Source organism: Nerophis lumbriciformis, linkage group LG19 (assembly GCF_033978685.3).
Source record: "Nerophis lumbriciformis linkage group LG19, RoL_Nlum_v2.1, whole genome shotgun sequence".
NCBI classification, from domain to species: domain Eukaryota; kingdom Metazoa; phylum Chordata; class Actinopteri; order Syngnathiformes; family Syngnathidae; genus Nerophis; species Nerophis lumbriciformis.
The window spans coordinates 41,469,125-41,490,092 of NC_084566.2; the positions used below are offsets into that span (position 1 = coordinate 41,469,125).

At 43.0% G+C, this 20,968-nt stretch overlaps 1 protein-coding gene across 2 annotated transcripts in view; it reads right to left on the minus strand.

Annotated features, from left to right (window-relative positions):
• myom1a (myomesin 1a (skelemin)) overlaps nt 1-20,968 on the minus strand; it is a 68,131-nt gene that overhangs the window by 35,059 nt on the left and 12,104 nt on the right. For both annotated transcript variants that reach the window (XM_061978763.2, XM_061978761.2), the window contains exons 6-19: nt 20,332-20,424; nt 20,180-20,268; nt 20,066-20,110; nt 16,521-16,682; nt 16,287-16,448; nt 15,500-15,641; nt 15,236-15,435; nt 15,085-15,138; nt 14,897-15,021; nt 12,715-12,898; nt 11,837-12,011; nt 7,380-7,501; nt 2,619-2,815; nt 2,406-2,532 (exon numbers count right to left, since the gene is read on the minus strand). In XM_061978763.2, coding sequence (XP_061834747.1) covers nt 2,406-2,532; nt 2,619-2,815; nt 7,380-7,501; nt 11,837-12,011; nt 12,715-12,898; nt 14,897-15,021; nt 15,085-15,138; nt 15,236-15,435; nt 15,500-15,641; nt 16,287-16,448; nt 16,521-16,682; nt 20,066-20,110; nt 20,180-20,268; nt 20,332-20,424 — 1,877 coding nt within the window. The remainder of the gene's footprint in view (nt 1-2,405; nt 2,533-2,618; nt 2,816-7,379; nt 7,502-11,836; nt 12,012-12,714; nt 12,899-14,896; nt 15,022-15,084; nt 15,139-15,235; nt 15,436-15,499; nt 15,642-16,286; nt 16,449-16,520; nt 16,683-20,065; nt 20,111-20,179; nt 20,269-20,331; nt 20,425-20,968) is intronic.

Here is a 20,968-nt window from a genome sequence, read left to right on the forward strand (position 1 = left end):
CACACACACACACACACACACACACACTCTCGTATTCGTGTGTTAAAACTGAACATTTGTGCAATATTATGACAAAAGTTGGAATTTTACCTCAATAACAGTCACAATTTTACAAGAAAAGCTTAAAATTTTGGCAATTTTACGAAAAGAGTCGTCATTTTACTCGACAAAAGTCACAATTTTATAGGAAAACTTTAACATTTTGGCAATTTTATAATAATAATCTGATTTTTTACTTGGCAAAATTATGACAAAGGTCATCATTTTACTCAAAAGTGTCACTATTTTACAAGAAGAACAAAACAATTGGCAATATTGTGATAAGTCAGAAATGTATATGACAAATGTCAACATTTTGCATTAAAAAGTAATAATTTTACGAGAAAATATTGCAATATTACAGAAACAGAAAGAATATGAGAACATTTTCCCAATTTTATAAGAAATAAGTCAACATATTATGAGAAAAAGACCGTTTTTAGTAAAAAAATAATAATTTTGTAATTGGTTTTTAATCTTCATTATTTACTTCAAGTTATTACAGTATGTCTCCATATACATAGTTATATATTTTTTAAATACATTTTGGCCAAAGGGGGCGCTTTTCAATTTCTGACACGCACTTGTTATTTCATATGTTGACCAGAGGGGGGAGCACTTTTAAAAGCGACACACAGTCAATTTGAAAAATCCTTCCTTTTTGGAACCACCCTCATTTTGATAGATGTCACCACCAAAATAAATAAACTAAAAACGGTCTTTTTCTCACAATGTGTCGACTTCTTTCTTATAAAATTGGGAACAATTTCTCATATTCTTTCTGGTTCTGTAATATTTCAATATTTTCTCATAGAATTATTACTTTTTTATGTAAAATTATTACTTTTTAATGTAAATTGGTGACATTTGTCATATACATTTGTGACTTATCACAATATTGCCAATTGTTTTGTTCTTCTTGTAAAATAGTGACACTTTTGAGTAAAATGATGACCTTTGTCATAATTTTGCCAAGTAAAAAATCTAATTATTATTACAATATTGCCAAAATGTTAAAGTTTTCCTATAAAATTGTGACTTTAGTCGAGTAAAATTACGACTCTTTTCATAAAATTGCCAAAATTTTAAGCTTTTCTTGTAAAATTGTGACTGTTATTGAGGTAAAATTCCAACTTTTATCATAATATTGCACAAATGTTCAGTTTTTCTTGTCAACTTTTGACTTGCGTTGAGTAAAATGATGACTTTTATTATAATACTGCTAAAATTCTAAGTTTTTCTTGTGAAATTTCAACTAAATTTTCACAACAAGCTTTTTTATATTTGCATAGTATGTATATATTATTCATGTTGTAAATACACTTCTTTATATATCTAGAAAGGGTGGTCCTAAAGAGGTAAAAGGGGTGCAAATGAGACATTGTCTATTTTTTGTTTTTTTGTAATGTGCTTAAGGCCGATGACAAAGGAGTCAGGGACCACAGATGGCCCCTGTGCCGCACTTTGGGCAACCCAGCTGTAGAAACTAACTGTTAATGTCCACTATAGTCTTAGTAGCGTAGTGTATTTCTTCATCCTATGCTCACATATGGCTTGTCTTACGTCAGCACCAGAAGTGGTCAAATCAGCTGTTCACCTGGCGGGTTTTTTCGGGGATGAATAGGGAAGTCCTTCTTTAGCTGCCGTCCTGTTGTATCATATGTTGCTGCCTTTGCACCTGTCAATGTTTACTTTTGTATACACATGAAATCGACAAAAAATCCTGACTTTGGAGCAATGTTCACGGACTCTAGTATTTGGCTTTCTATTAGATGCAATGGTTTTCTGTATTGGGACCATGATTTATGTCCTAACTTGTTCACCGGTCCTCATATGGAAGCTACTTTTCCTTGTTGATGTCTCAAGAAGGGTTGAAATACAAGAACACACACACACACACACTGTCGGAGGCAGATATTTACATATATCCGAATTTAAGTTGTACTTCGTCCGTTTCTTTGTCATATTTGAAAACAGCTCGTCTCTTTTCCACTTCTTCTCTTGATGCTCTGTCAGCAAGCAAACTCTGTGTGTTAACCTTGAGTTCTTTGGAATGTATTATGGCTAGGGAGACGTTGTGCTTTTGTTATGGCTAGGGAGGTGGAAGGGAAGAGAGGTTTTTGGCGTTGGGAAGGGAGACCATTTTGGGTGTGCGGGATAGAAGGTTCTAGGGTTAGACTGGTCTCAATCTAAAATGTATATTGTCAAAGCTTTGAGAATATATACAACAAAATACCTATTCTGTCTCTGGTGGTTTTTCAACTCAGCTTTAAGTGTCGGAAAGAACTTGGGAGGAACAACTGGTCCAAAACGCAACAACACACACACACACAAAGGCTTCCTAAAAGCCCCATGTAGGAGGGTACCTGGCACTGTAAGGGTCCACTCTTTGCACTCCAGATCCGCACTGGGAACCGAGCCTTTGCTCACACCTGCCATGTTCATGGCACGCACCTGGAACTGGTAGACAACGTTCTCCTTCAGGTTCTCCACCTGAGCAGATGATTAGGGCGCACGTCAATGACACAGTTTTGAGTCTCCGTCTGAAACGCCACCATGCAGCCACCTTAGGAGCTGACCTTGTAGGAGGTGGTGGTCAACGCCTGGAGGTTGAGCTCATGCCACTGGCTGACGGCCTTTCCTTTCACCGTCCTGTAGTCCACAAAGTATCCTCTGATGGCTCCTCCCCCGTCGTTAACGGGCTCGCTCCAGCCCAGCACCATGGTGTCCTTGTGAGCCTCCAGCAAGGTCACAGCGGTTGGCTGAGCAGGGACGGCTGCCAGAACACACACACACACACACTCATAAATAGTTCTGCGTTGGTGAACACCCAGCAGTATATTTCTACGCTAAATTCATACCCATGTTGATGTTCAACAAGTGCTGTTTACTTACACTCGTTAGTGTAACATTGCTCATGAGAGTTGTGCGATAGTAAAAACTACACACAAAATCAAATATAGAGGTCCAGGGCCGGCCCGTGGCATAGGCCGTATAGGCAAATGCTAAGGGCGCCGTCCATCAGGGGGCGCCACGCCAGTGCCACAAATGTTGGAGAAAAAAAAAAAAAAGAAGAAGTTGGTACTATTATTTCTAAATACAAAAAATAATCCCACGTTAATTAAAATGCAAAGTAAAGCCTATTTAATAGAAATATTATTTGTTACAACATTACGCCCCCCCCTCCTCCCCCCGCACGGTGCGCCCCCTCCCTTCCTGTATCATGACTCTTTTTGGACGTCACCACATCAAAAAATCAACACAAGATGTCAAAACTGTCAGGTGCCCAGGGAAGAAAAAAGAGAAAAGAAGAGGAGGAGAAACGAGAAAAGACAGAGGTAGCAAGTAGGTAACGTTAGCCTACATGAAATTATTTGTCTGTTACAGAATGTGATAGTAACCTGGCTTTTTAGCATTAAGCTAATGTTACATGATTCGGCAATTGCTAATCAATAAATAGCTAGTTCTGTTTTAACGTCGGGTTAATATTGTGGAGGGGGCTAAATTGTTATGGAAAATAATAATGTAACGTTAGGTAATTACAGTACTCCCACCTTACATTCCTCAGGGACATTTCTTTCTTTCTTTAGTTTATTTGGAACATGAACACACTTACATCATAATACATCACACAATTTCATATCATTTCATTTTACATCATGCCCGAAAAGGAGTAGGAAGAAGCAAAGCTTATTTAATCCTACCCCTTTCCCACTTCAAAGCGTTTACAAATATATAGAATCATTTACTGACCTTTTTATATAATAAAATAACATCTATGAATTAGTATACAACAGTTTTGTAATATGTAATTAATTACTTAATTCAGTCATTATTAACATACTGAGATGAAGAATATCTTATTTTCAATAAGGTTGAAAGTATTTCTCATAATTCTTCTTCTTTGTACTCTGTAAGCACTATTATTTTGAACAACCTCTTAAACTGGATCATATCAGTACAATTTTTAACTTCTTTACTTAATCCATTCCATCATTTAATTCCACATACTGATATGCTAAAAGTTCTAAGTGTTGTACGTGCATATAAACGTGCATATAAATGTTTGTATTAGATCTTTTAAGCAGGTGTTTTTTGTTTACATTGTTATTGCCTTCTGGTTAGCTAATGTTTGCCCTGCAGGTAATCGTCACTTTTCCACCCCTTTATATATTAGGTATAGTTGTAAGTGAAAAAAAAGGTCAAAGACAAAGCTATTCGGGTTCTTGTGAGTATATACACTTCACTGCCGATGTGGGGGGGGCGCCACCTAAAAACTTGCCTAGGGCGCCAGATTGGTTAGGGCCGGGCCTGTAGAGGTCCGAGAGCCAGCTCCAGCTCGTGGTGCCCAAGACCAGACTTAAATCCAGGGGAGACAGGGCCTTCTCTGTGGTCGGCCCTAAGCTCTGGAACACTCTGCCCCCTCCATGTTCAAACTGCTCCCACAGTGGAGTGTTTTAAGTCTCGTCTTAAGATCCACTTTTATTCTTTGGCTTTTAACACATTGTCCTCTGTGTTGTTGTTTTTTTTATACATTTTGATTTCTATTTACTGTTTTAATTGATTTTACCCTTTAAAATCGTTTTTAATCATATTTGTTTTTATATTGGTTTATATTTATTTATTTTTTGTTTGTTTTTATTCAGTCATTGGTGGAGCTAAGGATAATATTTGAATATTGTTTTTAATATTGTTGTGCAGCACTTTGGAAACATTTCTGTTGTTTAAATGTGCTATATAAATAAAGTGGATTGGATTGGATATTTCTCAAATAAAACATACGTGAGACATTCCATCAAATTGGTACCATGTGCGTGCAACAAATACAATTTAAAATACTAACTTCAACCACCTTAAAAACTTGCTAAAATTAGACTTACCATTAAATATAGTCATTAAAATCCTTCAGAAATGATATATATATTGTTTTTCTACATATGTGCTCCTTATCTCATCTTTACATAACATGTAATGTCTTTAAAGTTAAAGTTAAAGTACCACTGATAGTCACACACACACTAGGTGTGGTGAAATTACCCTCTGCATTTGACCCATCCCCTTGTTCCACCCCCTGGGAGGTGAGGGGAGCAGTAAGCAGCAGCGGTGGCTGCGCTCGGGAATAATTTTTCTGATTTAACCCCCTGTGAGTGCTGAGTGCCAAGCAGGGAGTCAATGGCTCCCATTTTTATAGTCTTTGGTAGAAATGTCCGATAAAACCGGACTGCCGATATTATCGGCCGATAAATGCTTTAAAATGTAATATCGGACATTATCGGTATCGGTTTTAAAAAAGTACAATTTATGACTTTTTAAAACGCCGCTGTGTACACGGACGTAGGGGAGAAGTACAGAGCGCCAATAAACCTTAAAGCAGGGGTGTGAAACTCAAATACAGAGTGGGCCAAAATTTTAAACTGAACAAAGCCGCGGGCCAAGGTTGAACAAATTAACTTTTTAATAGGGACCCAAACAAGTTTTGCATTGAATATTGAACAAGTAAGGCTTATATAACTTTATAGTGACATGCAAAATCCAGTTTCAAATAATAATTAAAGCTGCAAGCAGCATTGGTCGGGCCCGCGTATTTGGCAGGTGCTAGTCCTAAGTGTCCCAATACTTTTGTTCAGTTTTCGTCATAAGTGTCCCAATACTTTTGTCTACTTTTAGTCCGAATTGTCCCAATACTTTTGTGTGGTGTACCTAGCTTGTCTGCATTGTGTGGGCACGCTGGTGCTTCCTGCTTTTAAGCAGCCTTCTTGAAAAAACAGCAGCATCAGCGCAGCGGCTCTTTGAAGGGTCATAAAATCAAAACCGGAGCCGGTATTAAAACTGTTTCGATAACTTTTAATCACAAGGGTGTAATCTCTCTCCTGTGTTAGTTTGAAGCCGAAACGACAAACGCGCTCAGAGGAGATAATGTTTGAAGGAATGTGACCGGTTTTTACAAAAATTTTGTTTTGAAGGGGGAATAGCAAACTTCCTGTTGATTTTTGCTGGGGGATAGAGGTTTTTGTTTCATGTCTCTCCGACCTTCCCAGTGGGAGTTACAGGCAGTTTTGTCAGTTTTTTCATCCGAGGAGCAGTTTTTTGTGCGTTTTATTAAAAAATTGCGCTAGAGCACAATTTTGAGATTTGGGGTTAGGTTTTTTTTATTAGATCACACTTTTTGGCAGTCCTGATGTGTGCGTTCAGTTTGGTGAGTTTTGAAGCATGTTAAGGGGGTCAAATTACAGCTCAAAGAGGCAAAAGTGTCTGTTTTTAGTACTTTTTTGTCTTGAAGGGGGAATTGCCAACTTCCTGTTGATTTTAGCCTGAAAATGTACAATTATGAAAGGTAGGTGTAAGTCAGACCTACATAGAGGTTTGTGTTTCATGTCTCTCCGACCTTCCTAGTGGGAGTTATAGGCAGTCTAGTTTTTTTTTTCTCTAGGGGGCGCTAGAGCGCAATTTTTATTTTTGGGGTTTGGTTTTTTTATCAAAAGGCAATTTTCGCAGGTCCTGACGTGTGCGTCAAATATGGTGAGTTTTGAAGCATGTTAAGTGGGTCAAATTGCAGCTCAAAGAGGCGGCCGGTATAATAATAATAATAATAAAACCTTAGAAATTCAATAGGTCCTTATGTCCCATTGCATAAGGACTCCCTGTGGGAGTCCTTATGCAATGGGCCATGCGGGCCCTAATAATTAAAACATATCAATGGCATATCAAATACAATTTAAATAAAAATGTAATGCCTCTTTTTCTATTTGCAGCCTTCTGAGGTAAATATCAACATGAACTTTTTCCACAGGCTAATAAATTTGAAAATAAAATCACAATGAATAAACCAACCATTCAGGACTTTAAACTGCTCAGTTTGCAACACACTGATCTAATCTGATGTGCCCAATCCAGAAAACCTGGCATCTTTTCTTGGATGCTAGTTCATTAATGTCGGGGCTCAGGCTTTGAGCTGAGGCAACCTTCATTATCCAATGAAGGTGTTCATCAGTCATTATATCTCATAGTCCACCTGGACCACAGTCTTGGGGGCACACACACACACACACACGCACACAAACCTTGTAGCGTCCCGGAAGAGTTAGTGCTGCAAAGCATTTAAAAGAAGTATTTAAAGAATGAAAGTACAATGAAAAGTACTGTGCAAGTTTTGTGACAATTTTAAGAAAAAAGTGCAGGGGACAAAGAGCAGGTACAAATGTTTAAGAGTGTGATTTTCAAAGGTAGAACGTGTTCTCAGCTGCATATTCCAGCGGTTAAGTAAAGGTTGAGGAGTTGAAACAGAGAGAGAGAGAGAAAGCCTGAGGGCAAAAAGACAAGTCAGGTAGAAGAGGACTTACAAACGGCAGCACGCACCACCACCGACTCGGAGTGGGAGGAGCTGAGGCTGTATCCTGCCGCGTTGAGCGCCTTCACCCTGAACTCGCACGTCGCCTCGGTGGTCAGGCCGTGACACACAAACCTGAGCAAAGTAGGAAGTTTCATGAGGGTTTTTTTTTAAGCTGGGGAAACCTTTTAAGTGTGTAGGAAGTGAAGTGAAGTGAGTTATATTTATCCATCCATCCATCCATCTTCTTCCGCTTATCCGAGGTCGGGTCGCGGGGGCAGCAGCTTAAGCAGGGAAGCCCAGACTTCCCTCTCCCCAGCCACTTCGTCCAGCTCTTCCTGTGGGACCCCGAGGCGTTCCCAGGCCAGCCGGGAGACATAGTCTTCCCAACGTGTCCTGGGTCTTCCCCGTGGCCTCCTACCGGTGGGACGTGCCCTAAACACCTCCCTAGGGAGGCGTTCGGGTGGCATCCTGACCAGATGCCCGAACCACCTCATCTGGCTCCTCTCGATGTGGAGGAGCAGCGGCTTTACTTTGAGCTCCTCCCGGATGGCAGAGCTTCTCACCCTATCTCTAAGGGAGAGCCCCGCCACCCGGCGGAGGAAACTCATTTCGGCCGCTTGTACCCGTGATCTTGTCCTTTCGGTCATAACCCAAAGCTCATGACCATAGGTGAGGATGGGAACGTAGATCGACCGGTAAATTGAGAGCTTTGCCTTCCGGCTCAACTCCTTCTTCACCACAACGGATCGATACAGCGTCCGCATTACTGAAGATGCCGCACCGATCCGCCTGTCGATCTCACGATCCACTCTTCCCTCACTCGTGAACAAGACTCCAAGGTACTTGAACTCCTCCACTTGGGGCAGGGTCTCCTCCCCAACCCGAAGATGGCATTCCACCCTTTTCCGGGCGAGAACCATGGACTCGGACTTGGAGGTGCTGATTCTCATCCCAGTCGCTTCACACTCAGCTGCGAACCGATCCAGTGAGAGCTGAAGATCCTGGCCAGATGAAGCCATCAGGACCACATCATCTGCAAAAAGCAGAGACCTAATCCTGCAGCCACCAAACCAGATCCCCTCAACGCCTTGACTGCGCCTAGAAATTCTGTCCATAAAAGTTATGAACAGAATCGGTGACAAAGGGCAGCCTTGGCGGAGTCCAACCCTCACTGGAAACGTGTCCGACTTACTACCGGCAATGCGGACCAAGCTCTGGCACTGATCATACAGGGAGCGGACTGCCACAATCAGACAGTCCGATACCCCATACTCTCTGAGCACTCCCCACAGGACTTCCCGAGGGACACGGTCGAATGCCTTCTCCAAGTCCACAAAACACATGTAGACTGGTTGGGCAAACTCCCATGCACCCTCAAGGACCCTGCCGAGAGTATAGAGCTGGTCCAGAGTTCCACGACCAGGACGAAAACCACACTGTTCCTCCTGAATCCGAGGTTCGACTATCCGGCGTAGCCTCCTCTCCAGTACACCTGAATAGACCTTACCGGGAAGGCTGAGGAGTGTGATCCCACGATAGTTAGAACACACCCTCCGGTTCCCCTTCTTAAAGAGAGGAACCACCACCCCAGTTTGCCAATCCAGAGGTACCGCCCCCGATGTCCACGCGATGCTGCAGAGTCTTGTCAACCAACAGTTATATTTATATAGCGCTTTTTTTCTAGTGACTCAAAGCACTTTACATAGTGAAAGCCAATATCTAAGTTACATTTAAAGCAGTGTGGGTGGCACCTTTATTTCGAAAATCCTCGAAAAAATTGTCGCACAGCAGCTAAATGAACACTTAGTGTCTAACAATCTCTGTGAACCTTTTCAATCCGGTTTCAGGGCAAATCACTCTACGGAGACAGCCCTCGCAAAAATGACTAATGATCTACTGCTAACGATGGATTCTGATGCGTCATCTATGTTGCTGCTTCTTGATCTTAGCGCTGCTTTCGATACCGTCGATCATAATATTTTATTAGAGCGTATCAAAACACGTATTGGTATGTCAGACTTAGCTTTGTTGTGGTTTAACTCTTATCTTACTGACAGGATGCAATGCGTCTCCCATAATAATGTGACCTCGGACTATGTTAAGGTAACGTGCGGAGTTCCTCAGGGTTCGGTTCTTGGCCCCGCACTCTTTAGTATTTACATGCTGCCGCTAGGCGACATCATACGCAAATACGGTGTTAGCTTTCATTGTTATGCTGATGACAGCCAACTCTACATGCCCCTAAAGCTGACCAACACGCCGGATTGTAGTCAGCTGGAGGCGTGTCTTAATGAAATCAAACAATGGATGTCCGCTAACTTCTTGCAACTCAACGCCAAGAAAACGGAAATGCTGATTATCGGTCCTGCTAAACACCGACATTTATTTAATAATACCACCTTAACATTTGACAACCAAACAATTACACAAGGCGACTCAGTAAAGAATCTGGGTATTATCTTCCACCCAACTCTGTCCTTTGAGTCACACATTAAGAGTGTTACTAAAACGGCCTTCTTTCATCTCCGCAATATCGCTATAATTCGTTCTATTTTATCCACTAGCGACGCTGAGATCATTATTCATGCGTTCGTTACGTCTCGTCTCGATTACTGTAACGTATTATTTTCGGGTCTCCCTATGTCTAGCATTAAAAGACTACAATTGGTACAAAATGCGGCTGCTAGACTTTTGACAAGAACAAGAAAGTTTGATCATATTACGCCTATACTGGCTCACCTGCACTGGCTTCCTGTGCACTTAAGATGTGACTTTAAGGTTTTACTACTTACGTATAAAATACTACACGGTCTAGCTCCGTCCTATCTTGTCGATTGCATTGTGCCATATGTCCCGGCAAGAAATCTGCGTTCAAAGAACTCCGGCTTATTAGTGATTCCCAGAGCCAAAAAAAAGTCTGCGGGCTATAGAGCGTTTTCTATTGGGGCTCCAGTACTATGGAATGCCCTCCCGGTAACAATTAGAGATGCTACCTCAGTAGAAGCATTTAAGTCCCATCTTAAAACTCATTTGTATACTCTAGCCTTTAAATAGCCCCCCTGTTAGACCAGTTGATCTGCCGTTTCTTTTCTTTTCTCCTCTGCTCCCCTTTTCCTTGAGCGTGCCGCTATGTCAGGGCCGGCCCGTGGCATAGGCAGTATAGGCAAATGCTAAGGGCGCCGTCCATCAGGGGGCGCCACGCCAGTGCCACAAATGTTGGAGAAAAAAAAAAAAAGTTGGTACTATTATTTCTAAATACAAAAAATAATCCCACGTTAATTAAAATGCAAAGTAAAGCCTATTTAATAGAAATATTATTTGTTACAACATTACGCCCCCCCCGCACGGTGCGCCCCCTCCCTTCCCGTATCATGACTCTTTTTGGACGTCACCACATCAAAAAATCAACACAAGATGTCAAAACGGCCAAAACTGTCAGGTGCCCAGGGAAGAAAAAAGAGAAAAGAAGAGGAGGAGAAACAAGAAAAGACAGAGGTAGCAGGTAGGTAAAGTTAGCCTACATGAAATTATTTGTCTGTTACAGAATGTGATAGTAGCTGGCTTTTTAGCATTAAGCTAATGTTACATGATTCGGCAATTGCTAATCAATAAATAGCTAGTTCTGTTTTAACGTCCGGTTAATATTGTGGAGGGGGCTAAATTGTTATGGAAAATAATAATATAACGTTAGGTAATTACAGTACTCCCACCTTACATTCCTCAGGGACATTTGTATTAGATCTTTTAAGCAGGTGTTTTTTGTTTACATTATTGCCTTCTGGTTAGCTAATGTTTGCCATGCAGGTAATAGTCACTTTTCCACCCCTTTATATATTAGGTATAGTTGTAAGTAAAAAAAAAAAAGTTCAAAGACAAAGCTATTCAGTTTCTTGTGAGTATATACACTTCACTGCCGATGTGGGGGGGCGCCACCTAAAATCTTGCCTAGGGCGCCAGATTGGTTAGGGCCGGGCCTGGGGGGGGGGCACAGGTCCGGTGGCCATGGATGAAGTGCTGGCTGTCCAGAGTCGGGACCCGGGGTGGACCGCTCGCCTGTGCATCGGCTGGGAACATCTCTGCGCTGCTGACCCGTCTCCTCTCGGGATGGTGTCCTGCTGGCCCCACTATGGACTGGACTCTTACTATTATGTTGGATGGGGGGGGGGGTTACCCACATATGCGGTCCTCTCCAAGGTTTCTCATAGTCATTCACATCGACGTCCCACTGGGGTGAGTTTTTCCTTGCCCTTATGTGGGCTTTGTACCGAGGATGTCGTTGTGGCTTGTGCAGCCCTTTGAGACACTTGTGATTTAGGGCTATATAAATAAACATTGATTGATTGATATTCTGTGTATTATCAGTAAAGTACAGTGTGTTCCATAAAATCCACACAACGCGGTGGAAAAGACCAGCGGTTACACGTAAACCAAGGTAGCACTGTACTGTAGAGTGAACCCTACGCTTACCTGGTCTGCTTGACAGGTTTGTTGTTGCAGGGAATCCAGACGTCCGTGCCCACCACACTGTATTCAACATAGTAGCCCACAAGGTGTTTGACTTCCTTGGAGGCCGCCCAGGAGACCACAACAGAGGTGCTGGTGTTCCTGGTCACCACTGGCGTGCCAGGAGCTGAGGGCAGGTCTGGAAGGAAGGAGAGTGATGAAGTGAAGGAGGACATAGAAGATAAACTGTCACGTTCAAAAACTGATGACATCTGTTAAACAAGACAAAAGGCAAGGAATCAAACAGAGACAGAATTCAATTTGGACTCAATTGAGGAGAGACATGCGTCAACCTGTAACCTCTTACAGTGTCTTAGCACGCTCTGACGAAGAAGGTTTTCGTCTCCTCTTTTAATTCAGATGTTCCATGTTCACGCACCAACACATGTCACAGCAGGAATGGTAAGTGTGTAAAAGAGTAATTGTTTTCGGTCGCTTTGAAGTCCAAGAAGCGGATTTCTCGGGCTTGGGCTCTTCCTGGATCCAGCTGGGGCAGGTGTTGGAGGACAATGGATAACCCCTCCCGTCTCCTGACCACAGTAACTTCAAGAGGGCAGCGGGTCGTAAATAGCCTTGATCTCGGTTACCAAATAGTTGGAAGAGAGTTTGTGAAATACTTCAGAGAGAGTTCGTTTAACACTTCAAAGAGAGTTCCTCTGGGAGTTGAGCAGATCCTGCCATCTGTCCGTGTTGAAATCACAGTGGCGTTTCACGAGCCTTCTTCCTCTTGTTAGGCCTCGAAAGACAGCATTCATAATACAACGTTTCTTTTGTGATAACTTACAAACAATTATTCTAACATAAACAAAGCTCCTAATGTGGCGTCTTGCCTAAGTGCTCACCTAGCATGTCCCCGACAGTGATGTCTGTCGTGGCTTCAGAGGCCTCGCCCACGCCCGCTGAGTTGCAGCAGCGCACACGGAAGCTGTAGGACTTGCCCTCAGCCAGGTCGAAAAGGGCGAAGCGAGGAGACTTGACTGGCATGCTGGTGTTCACCCTCTGCCAGGTGTCTGTCCCAGAAATGCACTACAGAGAAGCAGAGGTGACCATTTTTACTAATACAAACTATCAGGGTTTCTAGAAAAAGGCATGAATTGACAGCTGTGGCTGTAGGCAACCTGATGGCAGTTTAAAGTATTATGATAGGTCAGCATGCAGCAGCTTTTATCTACCTTGGCATGCGCTCTAAAATGTCGGTGTTGCACGTTTGGCCACTCAGGAATATATATATATATATATATATATATATATATATATATATATATATATATATATGTATATATTAGAGATGCGCGGTTTGCGGGCACAACCGCGGAGTCCGCCGATTATCCGCGGATCGGGCGGATGGAATTAAAAAAAATTAGATTTTATCCGCGGGTCAGGTCGGGTCGGGCGGTTGAAATAAAAAAAATTAGATTTTAAATAGATTCAGGCGGGTGGCAGTTAAACCAATTGGGAAATATATATACATAGTTAAATGTTGTTACCCACATACGAAAAACGAGCAGGCACCTGCAGCATATGCCACAACAGAAGAAAAAAAAAAAAGAGATGGACACTTTTACGGAGCGGAGAAGGGACGCCTCGCCGGGGTCCGGGACCGAGGCCCCTTCCCCCGAGAGGGCCCCACCGGGAGCCGTAGCTGAGGCGATCCGCGAGAAGGGCCCGACGCACGTCCAGGGTCACCACCGCGCCCACCGCACCGACACCCCGCCTCGTCCGCCTTCGCCGCGGCCGGCGTCACGCGCAGCAGGTAAGCAGCTTACCTGCCCGCCACCCCCGTGGCCGGGGGCTCGTAACAGGGGTCACTCCGCGCGCTCCGCCCGCGCAGCTTACCTGCCCGCCACCCCTGTTGCCGGGGGCGCGTAACAGGGGTCACTCCGCGCGCAGTGCGCTCACGAAAGGGGTGGGGCTCACCCTGGTTGATATAGACAGCAGCTAGGACGGTGGCCATGGAAGTTGGAACCCGCTAAGGAGTGTGTAACAACCCACCTGCCGAATCAACTAGCCCTGAAAAAGGATGGCGCTGGAGCGTCGGGCCCATATACCCGGCCGTCGCCTGCAGCGAGACGCGCTTGGAGGTGCGCTCAGCGCGGCTCCCATATGATTGCGCACTGGTGTGCGTCTGGGCCGTGACAGCGTGGCACGCGAATGTCTGTGCTGCATTGGATCAGTCTCCTTTCTTTAACAGGCAAAAGCTTTATAACCTCACTAATGCCTTGCATCGTCTATATTAGATATATAACAACGGGCGGGTGCGGGCGGATGCGGGCGGATGCGGTTCTGATCAAATGTTAGATCGGGTGGATTGCGGATGGTTGACGACTTTCTGATGCGGTTGCGGATTAAATAATTGTGTGTATATATATATATACACACATATATATATATATATACATATATACATATATGATTTCATGGGATTTAGCGATTAGGAGTGACAGATTGTTTGGTAAACGTATAGCATGTTCTATATGTTATAGTTATTTGAATGACTCTTACCATAATATGTTACGTTAACATACCAGTTGGTTATTTATGCCTCATATAACGTACACTTATTCAGCCTGTTGTTCACTATTATTTATTTATTTTAAATTGCCTTTCAAATGTCTATTCTTGCTGTTGGCTTTTATCAAATACATTTCCCCCAAACATGCGACTTACATATGTTTTCTTCCTTCTTTATTGTGCATTTTCGGCCGGTGCGACTTATACTCCGAAAATAACGGTAAATCAAACTTCTTGTTTAATGGCACACTTCCCCCTTCCTCTTCTACACCGTTGTTCCTCATCTTATCTTCTATGAGTTGTGTTTGAAGGATCCTCCTTACTTTTGTAAATATGCACTTCATTGAAATAAAAAAATAAAACGTCAGTGGCGCCACTGAGCTGTTGGTGTGTCATCATGAATCCCATTTTGTTTTAAATTGCGTTTGAGTTTCGTCGGCTTCCAATTCACGTCACATCCTCTTAAGCGGTGTCAGTAAATAAAGGCCCAGAATTAACCGCATCACTTCTCACCTTCTCAATGAAATACATCACTCCTTCGTGGCCCCGTTGGACTGGGGGTTTCCAGGCAAGCACCACGTAGCTCTTAGTTGCCTCGGTAACCACAACATCAACGGGTTCTCCCGGTATCTCTCCCACTGGGGGACAACAGGACAGGATCAACACTCAGAAGTTTGTTTTGACAAAAAAAATCTTGTTACCAGTGTGATCCTCCTCTGTGAACTTGATCATTCCAGTCCAAGGAGCAGAAGGGCCTGGAGATGAGGGAGAAACCAGATTATTATAATTAAGTCAAGTCATTCTTCGTACATTTGTGGTTCTGATGGCAGAGCTCCCAGTTAAGTTCCCTACCACGTAGACGGGCCCTGTCATAGGGATCCATGGCGACCACCGTCTCCGAGACGCGTGAAGAACGACTGACCCCCGCCTTGTTCAAGGCCCTCACCCTGAAGACGTACGACCGACCCTCCGCCAGCCCCGTGACGGGGAAGCGGGCGTACTTGACGGGACTGTCGTTACACTGAGCCCAGTGGTGAGTCCCCACTTCGCATCTGTTTAACACCCGTGGACAAATGAGGAGCGGGTCAAAGGTTAGTAACCATGATGATGACTAACCGGTCAACGTAGTAGCCCAGGATGGTGCTGCTGCCTTCCACGGCAGGCTGCTTCCAGGTTACCACCACATAGTCTTTGTTGGCATCGTGACAACACACGTCCAGAGGGGCTCCAGGGACCCCCTTGACCTCTACCTCAGCATCTGGCACATACACATTTTTTTTTTTTAATTAATGAAAAACCGTATTTTTTATCACTGCAACCGTAACCCGGAATAGGTTGATGAAAACCGTACGAATTACGGGAAAACTGGAGTAGTTGGCAGGTATGAGAATTTAGCACACATGCTGGAGTGGTTGGGCCACTCCCTATCCAAGCTTCCATTTGAATACGCAAATTATATTTAAATTAGCCACGTGCCGGAGATTCCCCACTCGCACAGTCAGAAAACACAAAGATAATGATCAAGACAAAAAAGAAGAATTTCACCGACGATAGCTATGTGCAATATGGACCCATTTAATCAGATTAAAAGTCTAACCAGAATAAAAATTCTCCATGTAAACACCCCATTCGGAATATTCTGACCCGATCACACAAGTTCGGATCAAAATGTAATTCCGATCGAAACGGGTGGTGTATGTCGAAAGTCGTGTCATGTGTCGTTAGAACAAAAAAAAAGGAGGGATCCAGTTGTTATCCTAACAAGCTGTTTTATAAACGATCTAATGCAACCCTCCTAATGGTTCTGAAGACAGACCTGCACGTTTTTTTCTCGTTCAGGCTTCAACCGTCAAATATCCTGGAAAGTCAGCATATCAACACGGTATTTGTCAACTTTGTTTACCTCTGACAAAGACGTAAGCAGAGAAGGTCTCGTAGCCAGACGTGGTGTTGATGCGTAGGGTGTACATGCCCTCGTCTTCTTTGTTGAGGTGGACCAGTGTGAGCGTGGCGCGTTGACCGGACCAATTGCTGTGCACCCATTTGGATTCCTTCAGGGGCACAGCTGTAAAATGTGTTTATTTAATGCAGCGCTCACAGAAATGCAGTAATGTTGCGGTAATGACGAGCCACTCACAGTCTCTGTACCACATGGCTTCAGGCTGGTACTTCTTCACAGTGGGATACACAATGACCGTGCAGCCCAGGCTCAGCGTCTCGCCCTCGCGCCCGAAGGCCACCTCGAATTTGTCCAGTATGGTGGTCTGGAAAATGATGCCATGCTCAGGAGCTGGGCCATCTGTGGGTAAAGGAGCATAAACCATGAATTGAATGAAGTACCCCCTGTGGAGCATAAACGTATATACTAGAGATGCGCGGATAGGCAATTATTTCATCCGCAACCGCATCAGAAAGTCGTCAACCATCCGCCATCCACCCGATGTAAGATTTGATCAGAACTGCACCCGCCCGTTGTTATATATCTAATATAGACGATGCAAGGCATTAGTGAGGTTATAAAGCTTTTGCCTGTTAAAGAAAGGAGACTGATCCAATGCAGCACAGATATTCGCGTGCCAAGCTGTCACGACCCAGACGCACACCAGTGCGCAATCATATGGGAGCCGCGCTGAGCGCACCTCCAAGCGCGTCTCGCTGCCGGCGACGGCCGGGTATGGGCCCGACGCTCCAGCGCCATCCATTTTCAGGGCTAGTTGATTCGGCAGGTGGGTTGTTACACACTCCTTAGCGGGTTCCGACATCCATGGCCACCATCCTGCTGTCTATATCAACCAGGGTGAGCCCCACCCCTTTCGTGAGCGCACTGCGCGCGGAGTGACCCCTGTTACGCGCCCCCGGCAACAGGGGTGGCGGGCAGGTAAGATGCGCGGGCGGAGCGCGCGGAGTGACCCCTGTTACGAGCCCCCGGCCACGGGGGTGGCGGGCAGGTAAGCTGCTTACCTGCTGCGCGTGACGCCGGCCGCGGCGAAGGCGGACGAGGCGGGGTGTCGGTGCGGTGGGCGCGGTGGTGACCCTGGATCGTGCGTCGGGCCCTTCTCGCGGATCGCCTCAGCTACGGCTCCCGGTGGGGCCCTCTCGGGGGAAGGGGCCTCGGTCCCGGACCCCGGCGAGGCGTCCCTTCTCCGCTCCGTAAAAGTGTCCATCTCTTTTTTTTTTCTTCTTCTGTTGTGGCATATGCTGCAGGTGCCTGCTCGTTTTTCGTATGTGGGTAACAACATTTAACTATGTATATATATTTCCCAATTGGTTTAACTGCCACCCGCCTGAATCTATTTAAAATCTAATTTTTTTTTATTTCAACCGCCCGACCCGACCCGCGGATAAAATCTAATTTTTTTTAATTTCAACCGCCCGACCCGACCCGCGGATAAAATCTAATTTTTTTTTATTTCAACCGCCCGATCCGCGGATAATCCGCGGACTCCGCGGTTGTGTCCGCAAACCGCGCATCTCTAGTATATACACTTTTGACCACCACTGTATATATATATATATATATATATATATATATACATATATATATATATATATATATATATATATATATATATACATCATTACTCAAAAAAAGAGTGTAAAAAAACTGCATTTAGAGGCATTCAAAACTGCGTGTAAGCCAGCGTTTCTCAAAGTGTGGGGCGCGCCCCACAGGTGGGGAATAGAGACATGACAGGTGGGGCGCGAGGAACGGGAGGAAATTTCACTTTAAATTTTTTTTTTAATTATTATATTCTTAGATTATTTTTTTTACTATGCTTTCATTTTCTATACACACTGTAAATCACTTTGTGATTCTGTCCGTGAAATCCGCTATATAAATAAATGGAAATTACCGGTACTTATTTTTACTGTAGGCTTTATATTTCTCGGTACGAGCGAAAGTTTGACAGACATAGCAACAGTAACTAATGGGGGCGGGGCTAAGCGGAACAAACTTTCGCGCGGATGGGTAGCAGGCTAATGTGTGGACCACAATTACACAAATATATACATTTGTGACTCGCACCTCAAAGGTCGTCGAGCCAGAGCCAGCGCCTGCAGAGAAACACAAATCTGACGGGCACACACTGTGTCATTCACCGGGAAGCACTCGCGTCAAGGCAGCTCAGCCCCAAACTCAATGAGGTTTTAACATGTTGTGAGCGCGGTAAATTTGATCAAAACCACTGAAAGCGCGACTGTTCTCTGCACTGTGTGACGAAATGGGAGCTGATCATACAGCCGTGCTGTTTCACAGTGAAGCAAGGTGGCTCTCCTGGGGCAAAGTGCTGTCACTTGCCCTGTCTTGCCAAATGCATAGCTCCTCCTTTTTTTTTTGCAAAGATTGCAAAGTGGCACTTTTATTGTATTTATTATTGAACTTGATGCAAGTTATTTGATTTATTATTGAACTTGATGCAAGTTATAACACTTTTTTTGATTTATTATTGAACTTGATGCAAGTTATAACACTTTTTTTGATTTATTATTGAACTTGATGCAAGTTATAACACTTTTGTTTTATTTATTATTGAACTTGATGCAAGTTATAACACTTTTTTTGATTTATTATTGAACTTGATGCAAGTTATAACACTTTTGTTTTATTTATTATTGAACTTGATGCAAGTTATAAAACTCTTTGATTTATTATTGAACTTGATGCAAGTTATTTGATTTATTATTGAACTTGATGCAAGTTATAACACTTTTATTTGATTTATTATTGAACTTGATGCAAGTTATAACACTTTTTTTTTATTGAACTTGATGCAAGTTATAACACTTTTGTTTTATTTATTATTGAACTTGATGCAAGTTATAACACTTTTTTGATTTATTATTGAACTTGATGCAAGTTATTTGATTTATTATTGAACTTGATGCAAGTTATAACACTTTTTGATTTATTATTGAACTTGATGCAAGTTATAACACTTTTTTTGATTTATTATTGAACTTGATGCAAGTTATAACACTTTTATTTGATTTATTATTGAACTTGATGCAAGTTATAACACTTTTTTTGATTTATTATTGAACGTGCTGCAAGTTATAACACTTTTTTTGATTTATTATTGAACTTGATGCAAGTTATAACAGTTTTTTTTATTTATTATTGAACTTGATGCAAGTTATAACAGTTTTTTTTATTTATTATTGAACGTGATGCAAGTTATAACACTTTTTTTAATTTATTATTGAACTTGATGGAAGTTATAACACTTTTGTTTTATTTATTATTGAACTTGATGGAAGTTATTTTATTTATTATTGAACTTGATGCAAGTTATACCACAGCTGCACAGTTATTTTATTTATTATTGAACTTAATGTTATTTTATGTTATTGAGTTTGAATGTATACAACTTGATGTTCAATAAATTTGAAAATGTTAAAGCTTGGCATTAGCGCTCTGTTGGGGCGATGGGGGCAGGTGGGGCTTGAAAACTCCCCCTTGTCCAAAGTGGGGGATGACAAAAAAAGTTTGAGAACCACTGGTGTAAGCTCACGCCCAAATGCATGAACTTATAAATTGATGCTTTGGTACTTTTAACACAATTATCCAACATTTATCACTAAGTAAGAAATGAGGAAAATCGTCATCGTTCCCCTTTAAATGCCTGATACTCCAAAGGCTAATTGTAATCCCAGTCATTTCAACAATACTGATTGACTTACAATCCTTGGATTCAAGTGGACCACCTTCCTCGCCATCCTGGAAGCCTGCAGAGAGAATCATCCATCTTTACTTTTGGAGCACGTATATTACGTAGGCACTGTCCTACTGCTTACGTTTGACAACAATGGTGGCCACTGAGGACATCTCTCCTTTCACATTGAGCGCAGAGACACGATACTGAGCTGTGTCGTAGAAGTCGCAGCTGAAAAGAGCGGCAAACAACACTGAGCTTTGCTCGAAGACTTAAGGCCTCATGATGACCTACTTCTTGATCTGCAGGGAGTGCATGTTGTAATTGCTCTCCACCGTGTACTTCTCAGAGTGCGTCTTGGCGTCGATCAGCACATTGTTTTTGTACCTTGAACGCAGCACAGAGACACAGAATGCTTTCATGACTGTTCTGAACTCCTGTTCAGAGGCGGGTAGTAACGCGCTACATTTACTCCGTTACATCTACTTGAGTAACTTTTGGGATAAATTGTACTTCTAAAAGTAGTTTTAATGCAACATACTTGAGTATATTTATAGAGAAGAAACGCTACTTTTACTCCGCTCCATTTATCTACATTCAGCTCGCTACTCGCTACTGATTTTTATCCATCTGTTAATGCACGCTTTGTTTGTTTTGCTTTGTCAGACAGACTTTCAAAGTAGGATGTATCACATGCCTGGCATTTCACCAATCAAATGCAGTCACTGGTGACGTTTGACTCTGTTTCACCAATCAAACAGAGCCAGGCGGTCACATGATCAACAAGCTTAAGCTTACATGAACTCAACGTCAAATTTGAGGAAGCACATGGCGGTAAGTAACGTTAGTAGATATTTTGGCTGTCACCGTAGGCTGATGTTAGCTTCCCTGCTATGAATCACTGTCAAATGTACATCGTCCATCCATCCAT